This window comes from Uranotaenia lowii, chromosome 3, assembly GCF_029784155.1.
Source record: "Uranotaenia lowii strain MFRU-FL chromosome 3, ASM2978415v1, whole genome shotgun sequence".
Taxonomy (NCBI): Eukaryota; Metazoa; Arthropoda; class Insecta; order Diptera; family Culicidae; genus Uranotaenia; species Uranotaenia lowii.
The window spans coordinates 28,103,088-28,118,424 of NC_073693.1; the positions used below are offsets into that span (position 1 = coordinate 28,103,088).

The 15,337-nt window shown below is 38.1% G+C and overlaps 1 protein-coding gene across 2 annotated transcripts in view; it reads left to right on the forward strand.

Moving 5' to 3' along the window:
- The window catches only part of LOC129751377 (uncharacterized), a 508,402-nt gene that overhangs the window by 321,856 nt on the left and 171,209 nt on the right, over positions 1 to 15,337 (forward strand). For both annotated transcript variants that reach the window (XM_055746844.1, XM_055746845.1), the window contains exon 6: positions 2,832 to 2,936. In XM_055746844.1, coding sequence (XP_055602819.1) covers positions 2,832 to 2,936 — 105 coding nt within the window. The remainder of the gene's footprint in view (positions 1 to 2,831; positions 2,937 to 15,337) is intronic.

A 15,337-nucleotide genomic window follows, 5' to 3' on the forward strand; every position in this document is an offset into this window, starting at 1 on the left:
TAATTAATGATCAATTTTGGTGAATTTTGGAAATCAATCTTAAGCTTTCAACACTGAACTAGGTTTTCGAATCCTTGATAAGTATTGAAGCATCCTTCAGCAATCGCAATGACAGCAATGAATCACTGAAGACGTTACAAATTCATGAACTTTGCCACTATTCTTCAATAACGATTAATTTCACCCTTATCATGACTGCCGTCCTTTTCACTAAACTAAACAATTTATTTCCACCAAAGCTGTAAGACGAAGCTGCTGCAATTTTCTTCACATGTTTCATTTTCCGGGAAGGGTTTTCTTCGCACACAAAACAAAAACCCATATCAATGGATGGTAAATTAAACTTTTTCAATAAAAGCTGCTGCTGCTTCTGTTCCAAATGAAGCTGTAAGCTGTAATGCGCTTTCAAGTTTGGGTGGAATGGAATTGAGAATGGTGGTTTTGTGATAACTTTGTCTGTGGTTCTATTCCCAAAAGTAGAATTTCGTGGAAGTGTGGGGGTGTTTGTTTGTGTGAAATTAATCTGCGAACTTGATTTTGTTTCTTCAGTGGATCTTCAGGGATGTGTTGGTTAGTTTTTCACTAGAAACTTGAATTTTATTGTTTTCAGCAGGAGCTGAAATGTCTATTAAAATGAAAATTTTATCTCATTTTTCCAAGAATCCAAAAATGATTTTAATACTTCATTTGATCAAATTAAAAAATTGAAAATGCAACTCGAAACATCCTAATTATTGGCTACTTTCAGCAGTCGCAATCAAACGGACGGAAACTTTACAACCCCCTTCTCCATTTATTTGTATCGAAAACTTCTGGGTCAGCAACCGTATGAATCACTGTCAGTGTGTATGTAAGTCTGGCAAAACTTGTGTGAGGAAAGTAGCTTTTCGTGGCAGGTGGAAATTCAACAAATAAGCTGGTTGCAACTTTCCCCCCAACAGTCAGGTTCAGCCCCAGAGAACACATTTTAAGCCTCGATGAATGAGACTTCTTGCTGCATCAGAGCGCGAATCTTCCATCGGAAAGGGGGGATGATTTTGAGAAGCGAGAGGGGCTTCGACAAAGCTCAGGATATTGCAACGGTTGACAGTTTGTGAATGCATCTTTCACCTGCTTTAGATGGGGCATCCTCATGGGGGCACTGAATCGTCGTCGTTCTCGGTCTGCAAAGAGATTCTGGAATCAATGAATGGATAACTGGGTGACTGGGGCAATTGCCTGTGATGCTTTTCGTTCAGTTTGAAATCTGTTTTCATCCCTTTTTTTTCTCTCTTGGGGATTATGGAATTGGAATTGACACATCAGACAGTTGACTGTAGCAAGTACATTTGTAGAGAAACTATTGGGTTGAGAACCCACCTTTTATATTTTGACATCATTTCTAACCTTTCCTTGTTTTGTCGTCATTTCTTATTTTATATTTCCATTTACTCATTTCAAATTCTTCAATCCTCATTGCTCATTGCTCATTCCTCATTCCTCATTCCTCATTCCTCATTCCTCATTCCTCATTCCTCATTCCTCATTCCTCATTCCTCATTCCTCATTCCTCATTCCTCATTCCTCATTCCTCATTCCTCATTCCTCATTCCTCATTCCTCATTCCTCATTCCTCATTCCTCATTCCTCATTCCTCATTCCTCATTCCTCATTCCTCATTCCTCATTCCTCATTCCTCATTCCTCATTCCTCATTCCTCATTCCTCATTCCTCATTCCTCATTCCTCATTCCTCATTCCTCATTCCTCATTCCTCATTTCTCATTCCTCATTCCTCGTTCCTCATTCCTTTTTCTCATTCCTCATTCCTCATTTCTCATTCCTCATTCCTCATTCCTCATTCCTCATTCCTCATTCCTCATTCCTCATTCCTCATTCCTCATTCCTCATTCCTCATTCCTCATTCCTCATTCCTCATTCCTCATTCCTCATTCCTCATTCCTCATTCCTCATTCCTCATTCCTCATTCCTCATTCCTCATTCCTCATTTCTCATTCCTCATTCCTCGTTCCTCATTCCTTTTTCTCATTCCTCATTCCTCATTTCTCATTCCTCATTCCTCATTCCTCATTCCTCATTCCTCATTCCTCATTCCTCATTCCTCATTCCTCATTCCTCATTCCTCATTCCTCATTCCTCATTCCTCATTCCTCATTCCTCATTCCTCATTCCTCATTCCTCATTCCTCATTCCTCATTCCTCATTCCTCATTCCTCATTCCTCATTCCTCATTCCTCATTCCTCATTCCTCATTCCTCATTCCTCATTCCTCATTCCTTATTCCTCATTCCTCATTCCTCATTCCTCATTCCTCATTCCTCATTCCTCATTCCTCATTCCTCATTCCTCATTCCTCATTCCTCATTCCTCATTCCTCATTCCTCATTACTCATTCCTCATTCCTCATTCCTCATTCCTCATTCCTCATTCCTCATTCCTCATTCCTCATTACTCATTCCTCATTCCTCATTCCTCATTCCTCATTTCTCGTTCCGTATTCCTCATTCCTTATTCCTTATTTCTCATTCCACTTTCATTTTACTCTTGTTTTCTACGATGTTTTTTGTTTCCAAATGTTTCTGTATAGAGTGACAAACGCCTTCAATTAAAATTACAAAAAAATGTGATTCTTATTTTCTCATTTTAATTGAAAAACATTCATTACCTTAATCCAATAAATTTTCACAGCAAAACGTCACAGCGGCGCCATTTTTGTAGTTTTCCCCCACGGGGAAGCAAGAACTCTGATAAATTTTACTGTTTTTGTCCATCTCACCATATGTGAATGACTATCCTTCTTTTTTTCTCTCTTTTTTCCCCCAATCCAAACAGCTCAGCGAACTGGGGCGCCCTTTTACCGGTGGGTCCTGGTGCGGCAAGGCGTCCGGCCATCAGCTCTATTTCAGCGAAACGGCCACGGTGACAGCATCTGTCAAGGTAATTTTATTCGCATTTCGTTTGCTTGTTGCTATATTTTTTGCCATTTTGTTTTGGTTTCCATCTTGTGCCGTTCCGTTTTCAAAGTTTTCTGCTCCGCTACGGATGCAGATACAGGACACACGGGGAATGTGTGTTTGTGTGACTTTCTACGTTCTGCGGTTTATGGTGATAAGCCATGGGTAGCATTGTTTGCAGCACTGGTCAAAAGTTTAACGATTGGCTCATATTCAATGCGATATTTACATTAAGGAGTTTGCGAAACGACCTGGTCAATAGACTGAGTCGGTTTGGTGTAATTTTTAAATTTCTCAAACCCTGGGGTCTAAATAGCTTCGTCTTGGTCCAAAACTCATCCATGATTTTTTGTAGAATTTTTAAGTAACGTTTACATGAGTAAATTTGAACTTTTAGGTTTGTATGAAAAAATTGAATATTTTGTACTAAAAAATCAATATCATTTTTGTTTCTTCTGTGGAACCGAGCCAGCTGACAGTTTGTGTGCCAATTTATAAAATTACTGAAGGAACTTCCTCTGAATAACTTTGCCCAAGACCGTAACTTCGTATCTTATTAGACAAAAAAGTTATTAGCTGTTTAACAGAGGTATGTTTTTTCGTATTGACAAACAATAAATTCAATTGTTATATGAACTTTCCCCCTACGTTTCGAGAGGTATTTTTACAATCGGCCATATCAAATCGCAGCAGAACCTTTTCGACGTATCCTGCTTGCAAAATCTCGATGATACTCTTGGTAATGTTTCGTTTGATGGTCATTCCCAAGAAAATCTTAACCTCCAGGAGATTCTTCATCTGCAATAGCCTTCCAAGGTCGGTCTTGATCCAGATAACCTCTGAAAAGTCTTTTCTGGCAATCAGGATATCATCCACATACAGGATAAGGGTGAGTTCTCTCTTGCAGGACCGGTAAACGCAGCAGTCACTCTTCAATGAATAGGAACAAAGCTTTCTTATGTCATCGTCGAATCGTTGGTTCCAAGCAACGAAATACTTTCGATTTACCGACGTCATCGTTTTTTTTTATTAGTTGATCACCCAGGGGGTAAATCCTTTTTACGGATTGCAATCCAAGGCGCGGCGAGCCACCGCGTCCCCCTAGTTTGCTACTCTGGGTCCATGGGTGCAATCGGACGACTCATGATACTATTTACCCCTACGCCATAAAGTCCACCTAGGGCCCTGGCCATATTTCCCATCCGGATCTGCAACAAAGGCTATACCCGTGATGGGAAGACCATACGCTCGCAAAGCGCTCCACGGCAATACTCGTTTTTAAACGTCCTACACAAGCAATCGTCATCCACTCTTTGTTACGATTCACGACTCCCGGGAAAGCTATCCGTTCGCCGCTACTCGTGACTCGAGTCCCACATTCGGTCTCTTGCCACAATTCGAGACGTTTTTGACCCTCTCACGCTCGTCCTCTTGACACAATTTGAGGCTTCTCTATCCGCCTCTCCTCGCGTCTTGAGGGCCTCTTTCAGTACGTCTCTTGACCCAATTCGAGACGAGAGCAACTCGCCTCTCCTCGGGTCTGGAGATATCCACACATCCAACCATTTCTCCGTCTCGACTCTTCGAGACTCATCCTGAGGCCCATCCACTGGGCGCCACATGTTACGGCACAAGGCCCCTCTGTCCGTCGTGAGTCGATCATATCCGCTAATCGGGGCCAGGAACCTCCCCAAAAGGCAGATCGATCAAAACCTGCTCGAACATTTGGTCGTCCCGCATATCGGGGTCGCGACTACCCGATCCACGTTACGACCCCTCCCTCTTGCAACTGAGCACTGGTACTAAGGTACCCAGTCGCACCACGTTTGTGCCACACTCGGCACGCAGCTTGTCGGTGGGCTGGCTGCACCAAGTGTGACGTGTAGTTCTCTCAGCCGTACGCCTGCAGTTGACAAGTCTGTAGACACGTTTCCACTCTGCACCACGAGGAGGTGGAACTACTTCGCAGAGCAAGTAGCCGACGTCATCGTTTGGCAATTGCATGAAGATAACCTCTTCTAAATTTCTCTTTAGGAATGTAGTTTTGCCGTCCTTCTGATGCACGACCATGTCATGTTCGTTCGCCAACGCCAAAACGGTCCACACGCTCTCCATCTTGGAGACCGGAGCGAATGTTTCCCAGTAGTCCAATCCTGATTTTTGGGAACACCCTTTAGCGACCAATCGAGCCTTGTAGCTACCATTACCTTCATGGTGAACACCCACTTCGACAAGATGGGCTTTTTGTGACCAGGGGGCAAGCTAATCGCTTCCCAAGTTTTATTCTCCATCAGGGCTGTCATCTCCTCGTCTATGGCTATTTCCAGGAATCCCAGTCGTCCCAGCGCTTCAGCTCAGTGAAGGTCTAAGGTAGCCCCTCAACAATAACTGCGGCTACGTTAGCCACGTATTGTGTGTAGTTCCTCTTGTTCGCTGATTTCGTCTCAGGGTCGGTTCAGGGATGACGGAATCCTGGTCATCGTCGACATCGTTCGGGAATTCCGCGCTGCTCTCGTAGTCGCTCTCGTGTTTTCTGTTGTTGGCACATCGGCTGACCGTTCGAATGTGTTTTCAGGTGCATGAGCATCGTCTAGCTGCTCGAATGTGGGTTGTTAATCTAGCACATTGGCTAACCACTCAAATGTGAGTCCAGGCTCAGGTGGGCTCTCAGCTTCTGGATAGATGATGGTGATGACCAAACTCGCTCTTCTATTGACTCAATCACACTGACATCATCGAAGATCACGTTTTGATGAAGTCTGTACCCTTTGTTCGCGAAACCCAGGAAAACGAGTCGCTTCGATTTGAAAACAGGCTTCTGTCATTTTTCCTTCGGGAAACTGTTCAGTCTCGGCCGCTGACCGAACCACATCTCGAAAGGTGTCCACAAGACCTCTTTTTGTTTATCGATTTGTGAGATACGCAGCACACAAAACAGCTTCATCCCACATAGTCTTTTACGATCCACAACCTTGTACCATCATCCTGTCCTTCTCGAACGATGAAATACCGAAATCCATTGAACGTTGACACCTCCATTCACCCACACACATTGGAATGCACGAGCTCAAGTGGTCTACCCGACCACTCCCTGGAAAACAGCTCTCGCACACAGTTTGGTTTTTCATCTTCGCTGGAATATGGCTGATACCCTCATCCCTCATCCACTGTTTGTACTTTGGTTGGCTTCCAAGTAAGGCTTTCTCCCTGATTTTAGGGTTCCTCAATGAATCCACGCAGTACAATCTGTTTAGGAGTTTTCCTTGAGCGAAAACCTCCCCTGAAAATTAAAATTGTACTTGTTTCCCGAGAAAAGTAACCATACTCCCGTTTTCGGTGCTAGATTTTCATTTAGTTCTTATATCAGAAGTACATTGATCAGTATAATTTGAACAATAAACTTCCCGACTTGACTGCTCAGATGCATTGTTCCAGTTCGCTTGGCTTTCAAACACTCGCCAGTCTTTACTGTGGTGATGATGTATGGCTCTGTCAGTGTTCTGACATCAACCAACAGGCTCTGATCACGAAACATGTGTTGCGTGGCACCAGAATCAACAACCAATCGAACCCTGCGTTGCTTCTGGTGGCTGATAGCCTTAGCTTGCGCATGGTAATTATTTTTGGCAGACTGTTATCTGGTAATCCCAGAAAAACAACCTCTTTTGGCCATCAACACCTTTTCTTGATGACTTCGAGCATTGGCTCGGTTTGACAGCTTGGGGCGGTTTAAGTCTCTGGCGGCTAACCGTAGCCCAAGTCACCTCTAAACTGCTTCCAGCTGTGTTCGAGCATTCTCTAACAGCAATGCACAACCAGAGCACGAGAGTAACGATCTCGGTTGGTTAGCAGCTCCAACTAACTTTTTCCGGGGTGTTCCTCGAAATGGAATTTCGGACCTTCGCGCTGCGAGGTTGCGGATCCAGAGACTCCTTCCGGGTGACGGACTCACGCATGCTAACCGCAGTGTGGCACTTGGTGGCATTGAGAGTAACCCTCTCGATCCGTGAACCTTCCCGGGCTCGACCGCTGACGGCACCTCTTGGCTGGCCTGGGACATATCACTTCCTGATGATTATCTGGCTGATCCCCCTGGCTGCTTGGCTGGTCCACTTCTTAACCGCAAGTTAAATACTTAAGAGTACCCCTCTCGAACTAATTCGAAAATTTCCAATCCAGACGTATCTGGGCCCATAGACTGTGAAAATGAAGTGTTTAACGCAGGTTTCAGTGGTGGAATAGAGTTATCGTTTATTTGTTTTCGTCAGTCTAGTCCTTTAAGTACAGACTAGCACATTAGCGATCGCTTTTTATCACTCTTACATTGAAGTGATATCCTCACTATTAATGTTCTCATATCCGTATGATATTCTGAGCTAGTCACTCAGAATATTTGACAATACTACTGAGCAAGGCTGACAAATTTCAGTCAATTTCGTTTGACTAGACCAACGTCTAGTAGTCAATGTTATCAAAAGAATATCAAAGTCATCTACGAGCTGAATGACCAAGCTACAATGTCGGTCAGGCAGCAATGTCAATATTGAATGACATTTTTGCACTCCACTCGCACCACACATCCGATCATCTTTCTATTTCATTTTTTGGCTGGTATGGGAGGGATTTTACGTTATAAGTTGCCCAACAGTTGAAAAAATGTAGCTGGTGGCCGTAAGAAGAAAAAAGTCGTAGCAAGCATGATGTCGTTCATTCAACTTGGTCATGACATTGTAAGCACATGTCGCTGACCAAAAATCAGTATCGCATGACATAGACATGCAAAGCAGTATCAAAGTCGGCTGACATTGGCTGTCTGACACTGATAATTTGCAGCTCTGCTACTGAGTTGCCAAGGACCTAGTTTGAGTAATTTGGCTTCACAGTGTGATGATGTAAACATTTGTACTGCCATCATCATCAACATCCTATTGTTCTCAACAAACATCAATTGCGAATTGGACATAGCAAGAGGAACCAAAACAAACAATGTTTTGGTTCTGCTCGTGGCAGTAAAAACCGTCTGCTGCTGTTCCGGAAGTTGGAGGCACCGATAGGATACCGTAAGTTTAAAAAAAAGCTAAATACCTTGATTTGGTGCTATGACTTGAATTTACCTGAACAAATTGGTTTCTTCAGAATATTTGTTGATCGCAAATCTGTCGAAGAGAGTCTTGACTGGAATCAAGTAAGACGTTGGCTCCGGATCGTAAACAGTGCAGGTCTTCTACCAGGGCCCTATGCACCGGAGGATCGTCGCAGAAACATTACTTACTTACTGTAAGCAAATTAGCAAGTATCTTTCTTCCAGCTAGTGGGAGATCCCCTCTTTGATGAATTATTGTAATTTAGAAGAAACGATGAAGATACTCATCGGGTCGCTGCCGGGGTCAACGTATTTTGTTGGCCAATTCCCTCGCGAGTTGTTTGAATCATTCCTGTGGAAACCAAACGTTGCGGTAGCAGTTCATTTGTTGGCCTGGATTCATTATAGTCCATCTTTAGTTTCCAGCAAAGAAAAGGTTAGAGTTGAAATGTGATTTGATTCATATTTTACCAGACGATGGTGAAAATCTTATGGATTTTTTCACTTACCTTCATACTTGATATATTATTCCGGGCAAATCAATACGAATCGAACTCTCCTTGCTTAGGGCCATTTTGAATAACAAACACACTAATTTTTTAATAACCATTTTTGGTTCATAAACAACCATTTTATGGTTTGTTACTATTAGAAAAGCAGCGACTAGACTAACCATGGCAAGGTACTCTAAGAGTACAGAACCTCAGGGCCTACTGGCTTCTGGGTAACTAAGGACTTCACTGATAAAATATCAGAAACCGGAAATTTCATGTTTCTATGTTTTATGTTTTCTCCAGACAGGTGAAGAAGGGAAGTCCTTCTTAGGAATTGGAATTCCGTAGAACCCGAGGACGATGATGCTGGTATTTTATGTTTGGACGCGAGACCACTAAGGGTCTGCGGGCCGATCCGTGTAGAAGTAGAACACTTATCGCTCGGTTAAAATCCCTGGATGTTCATTACACTGTAAGGAAACCGACTTAACTCGCGGACGCCTGTTATAGAAGAGCCAATTTTCCGGAAGCAAGCTTCCTTTACGGATTTAATATTCTCTTTTTCCTTCCTTCCTTTCCACTGTTTATTGACAGCAGACAGATGTCAAAATGTAGCCAACTGTGGTGAGTACAAAAAAAACACGATTTTCCAAGAATAAAACAATCTAAAATGCAAACTTAAACAAAAATTCAACAATTTGTAACCAACTGGTTACAGCTTTTCGCGAATAAACAGCCGATATGGTTATATCTAAACGATTTTTACAATCCCGGTTTCAAGAATTTTCATACTTCGCGTTCAATAACCAAATATGGTTTAAAATTTAACCAAAAATTGGTTGGAAAATCTAACAATGTTCTAAAAGTGACCAATTATACGTATGTAGTTTAAAAAATATTATCCTCGTAAACTTGTGTTTTTAAATCGAGTAAACATGATCCAGAAACAAAATAAACGCTTGGAAGCTGCTAACAGACAATTGTATGTTTTTTTACCATTTTACGTTCTGTCAAAAGCTTCGAAGCTTGCCCAGCAAACATTTTGCAGCTTTATTATCATGCTGTTTTGATGTATGTTCCATATACATTATTGAAAGATCGCATGAAAGTTGAAAAAACAGCATTTACCTACCAAAGTGGAGGCAACATCCATACATAAATTTCATTGCTTTCTCAAACGCTGACAAAAACGTTATCCAACACCTTATTCGTACCTATCGGAAGAATGCGAAAGAGCGCAAGATTTTGCTCTCATAGCCTTCAAATCATTGCCAGCGACAATATTTTCCAGTTCTCCCATTGGTCAACATTACTCAATCCCTTTTTGATTTTTAGCCATCTGGATGCACTGCTGATTGCAGAGAGAACATGACTTGAAGCCCGCGTGAGAGCAAAATCATTTCAAAATTTACAAACATAGTGGACTTCTATCATATCCGATTTAAATTAACTTCACACGACATTTTATACGATCTTTTCACTATAATACTATTTTGCCATAAAAGTCTGCCGGGTACAGTTTAGAAAGTGATTGGTAATGCGTCAAAGCAATCAACTTAAACGTACTAGACTGCATAACTGCATGTTATGACTGCATGTTCTTGAAGTGATGGTCATATCGATCTAGCTAGAAATTTCGTTTGAGGTCAGTCGTTAGTCATCACTATTAACAACTCTAAATGTTAGTAAAAAATAAAAAAAAAAAACTTGTTTAGTTCGCTAGCCTACAATAAAAGTTAATCCCCCTGCTCGATTTGGTTCGTGCATTGAACAGCGGATAGTCTCCTCTATCATGTTGCATATTATCAGATGCCTAGTTATTCTCCTCATTGGTATTAAAAAAGATACCTTGAGTTATGTTAAAATTCTAACAAAATTTCTTGTGAACGAACTTTCCATGCTGCTTTTGCCACAGTGCTCCATAGCTGGAAGAAAATGTAATCAAACTTTAATTTATCAGCTTTATCGCTCTGGTTCTTCACATGATTTCTATGGATCAGTGACTGACATGATGTTTAAAATAACATAAAAATGATCCAGAACTCATTTGATCTCCTAGAACCAATTAAGTTAAATTCCAGAGCTTCATGATTGGAACTGTTTCATCTTGTGAGGACCTACTAGTTGGTTGGTTGAACATTTTCTCCTGCGTTGCTAAGAATAGTGACACCAAGAGGACGGTGACGGTGACATAGTTTAATAAAAGCACCGGGAAAAGATCCACTGGAATTACAGTTTTCGATGCTGCCATATACGTTGCTTGGATCAGGGACACAACGACAGCATGGAAGGTAGTTAGCATCCCAAAACAGCTGCTATCCATCCAATTTCGTCCGGGCGCGTACATCGAGTACAAGGTAAAAGTCGTCCTTCACCCCCGATCGGATGGCTTATTGCCATCACTACTGATGACGAAAATGGGGAAAAACCCAGCGCCCACGCAACAACAAAACTTCACTATCTCATCCCCGGGATCTTAAGCCGAAGAAACAAACAACAGAAAAAGCTAGGCCTTCACCCCAAAATATGTTCATCATCAAAGCTGTTTCGACTTTGAGCTGGGGGGAAAAACTTTTACGCCATCTTTTCCCGGCCGCAAAAGGTCTTATTGTTGCCAGGTCTATTAAGTCCGCTTTCGGGTAGTTTAGCTCAGATTAAATTTCACTGGGTAGTTTCTAAGACATATTTTCGCCAATTTCGTTATTGGATACTTAAAGGGTAGGAAATCATTCAATTTTTCTCATGGATGTTACTCAAATATTCCTTTTTCACATAGTATTCTGTCTGATGAGACCCTTTTTCAAACCACAAAGCTAAAAATAGCTTCAATATTGTAGTTGAAAACTGCAAACCTTGTTAATTCCACCAACCACTAGTTATTTATGACCAATGTAGTTCTTATTTCAACCGATCAAGATGAAGGTAGCGAAATTTACCATTGAAATCCTCGAATGTAGAAACATGTTTGATTGTATCGTACCATACCAGACCTCATCGTAAATCTCCCGTTTTTTTTCCAAACCTCACAAATACGGAAGGAAGGAAAGCAAATTTTACACTCTGTCTTTCGCGGAACCACAAACATGTCCACCACTTTCAAGGAACAATCCGCGGTATGAAACCGTATGAAAAACTGCAACCCAACTTGAATTCCTGGTGCTGGCAACAAAAAAGCAACGGAAATGCATAATCGGCTAACGAAAACCAAAAACAAGAGTTCCCCCGAAAAAAAAACCAGAAAATTCCACCTTCTGCGGCTTGATAAACTCGCGGCGTTGTTTTAGGGTTGCATATATTTCCCCGATTTCTCGTGGGAAATTTAACGAACGTTTCGCGGTTATCGACAAAAAAATACTCCTTCTTCCACTAGTAGGAAAGCGGAAACGGCATAAAAACAGTTTTGAAAAAAAAACTGCAAGAAATACGTGCTGATAGCATCGGGAGCCGATGAAGGAAGACAACAATTTTTGTTTTTCCGGGTTTTTTTTCGCCGGGGCAACAGCAATTTTGTCTAAGGGTGTGAGAGAGCTCTACTGCATCCCAAAATTTGCACGGGTGCGCAAAACAGTAATTGAATCGCAAGTTTCCCGGCGTTTTTTTTTTTTATCTCAAATGTTGCTGCTACAAACCTTCCTGTAGTAGCAAGAATTATCGTATTTGGTTGCTGACCAGGGCATTGGGAAAAAGCTTCAGTTTTCGGAATGCATCCTTGTAGTCTGTATTTTTTTGGGACTACGAATAAGGCAATACCGTGTTCCTTTCCAAATGAGAAGCCAAAAAGCTGAGTGAAGAATAATTTGATTAAAAAAAAAAATACAACTCAACTCAAATCAGGGTATACTTTGAGTTGACCGTTAAAATTTTCTAAGGTTCAATAAATCTGTCAATACTGTCAAAATTGTCAAAATTGTCAAAATTGTCAAAATTGTCAAAATTGTCAAAATTGTCCAAATTGTCAAAATTGTCAAAATTGTCAAAATTGTCAAAATTGTCAAAATTGTCAAAATTGTCAAAATTGTCAAAATTGTCAAAATTGTCAAAATTGTCAAAATTGTCAAAATTGTCAAAATTGTCAAAATTGTCAAAATTGTCAAAATTGTCAAAATTGTCAAAATTGTCAAAATTGTCAAAATTGTCAAAATTGTCAAAATTGTCAAAATTGTCAAAATTGTCAAAATTGTCAAAATTGTCAAAATTGTCAAAATTGTCAAAATTGTCAAAATTGTCAAAATTGTCAAAGTTGTCAAAGTTGTCAAAATTGTCAAAATTGTCAAAATTGTCAAAATTGTCAAAATTGTCAAAATTGTCAAAATTGTCAAAATTGTCAAAATTGTCAAAATTGTCAAAATTGTCAAAATTGTCAAAATTGTCAAAATTGTCAAAATTGTCAAAATTGTCAAAATTGTCAAAATTGTCAAAATTGTCAAAATTGTCAAAATTGTCAAAATTGTCAAAATTGTCAAAATTGTCAAAATTGTCAAAATTGTCAAAATTGTCAAAATTGTCAAAATTGTCAAAATTGTCAAAATTGTCAAAATTGTCAAAATTGTCAAAATTGTCAAAATTGTCAAAATTGTCAAAATTGTCAAAATTGTCAAAATTGTCAAAATTGTCAAAATTGTCAAAATTGTCAAAATTGTCAAAATTGTCAAAATTGTCAAAATTGTCAAAATTGTCAAAATTGTCAAAATTGTCAAAATTGTCAAAATTGTCAAAATTGTCAAAATTGTCAAAATTGTCAAAATTGTCAAAATTGTCAAAATTGTCAAAATTGTCAAAATTGTCAAAATTGTCAAAATTGTCAAAATTGTCAAAATTGTCAAAATTGTCAAAATTGTCCAAAATGTCAAAATTGTCAAAATTGTCAAAATTGTCAAAATTGTCAAAATTGTCAAAATTGTCAAAATTGTCAAAATTGTCAAAATTGTCAAAATTGTCAAAATTGTCAAAATTGTCAAAATTGTCAAAATTGTCAAAATTGCCAAATTTGTCAAAATTACCGAATTTGCCGAAATTGTCAAAAGTGCTAAAATGGCCAAAATTGTCAAAATTGACAAAGTTGATAAAATTGACAAAATTGTCAAAATTGTCAAAAACGTCAAAATTGACAAAATTGACAAAATGGACAAATTTGACAAAATTGACAAAATTGATAAAATTGACAAAATTGACAAAATTGACAAAATTGACAAAATTGACAAAATTGACAAAATTGACAAAATTGACAAAATTGACAAAATTGACAAAATTGACAAAATTGACAAAATTGACAAAATTGACAAAATTGACAAAATTGACAAAATTGACAAAATTGACAAAATTGACAAAATTGACAAAATTGACAAAATTGACAAAATTGACAAAATTGACAAAATTGACAAAATTGACAAAATTGACTCAATTGACAAAATTGACAAAATTGACAAAATTGACAAAATTGAAAAAATTGACAAAATTGACAAAATTGACAAAATTGACAAAATTGACAAAATTGACAAAATTGACAAAATTGACAAAATTGACAAAATTGACAAAATTGACAAAATTGACAAAATTGACAAAATTGACAAAATTGACAAAATTGACAAAATTGACAAAATTGACAAAATTGACAAAATTGACAAAATTGGCAGAATTGACAAAATTGACAAAATTGACGAAATTGACAAAATTGACAAAATTGACGAAATTGACAAAGTTGACAAAATTGACAAAATTGACAAAAATGACAAAATTGACAAAATTGACAAAATTGACAAAATTGACAAATTGACAAAATTGACAAAATTGACAAAATTGACAAAATTGACAAAATTGACAAAATTGACAAAATTGACAAAAATTGACAAAATTGACAAAATTGACTAAATTGACAAAATTGACAAAATTGACAAAATTGACAAAATTGACAAAATTGACAAAATTGACAAAATTGACAAAATTGACAAAATTGACAAAATTGACAAAATTGACAAAATTGACAAAATTGACAAAATTGACAAAATTGACAAAATTGACAAAATTGACAAAATTGACAAAATTGACAAAATTGACAAAATTGACAAAATTGACAAAATTGACAAAATTGACAAAATTGACAAAATTGACAAAATTGACAAAATTGACAAAATTGACAAAATTGACAAAATTGACAAAATTGACAAAATTGACAAAATTGACAAAATTGACCAAATTGACAAAATTGACAAAATTGACAAAATTGACAAAATTGACAAAATTGACAAAATTGACAAAATTGACAAAATTGACAAAATTGACAAAATTGACAAAATTGACAAAATTGACAAAATTGACAAAATTGACAAAATTGACAAAATTGACAAAATTGACAAAATTGACAAAATTGACAAAATTGACAAAATTGACAAAATTGACAAAATTGACAAAATTGACAAAATTGACAAAATTGACAAAATTGACAAAATTGACAAAATTGACAAAATTGACAAAATTGACAAAATTGACAAAATTGACAAAATTGACTAAATTGACAAAATTGACTAAATTGACTAAATTGACAAAATTGACAAAATTGACAAAATTGACAAAATTGACAAAATTGACAAAATTGACAAAATTGACAAAATTGACAAAATTGACAAAATTGACAAAATTGACAAAATTGACAAAATTGACAAAATTGACAAAATTGACAAAATTGACAAAATTGACAAAATTAACAAAATTAACAAAATTGACAAAATTGACAAAATTGACAAAATTGACAAAATTGACAAAATTGACAAAATTGACAAAATTGACAAAATTGACAAAATTGACAAAATT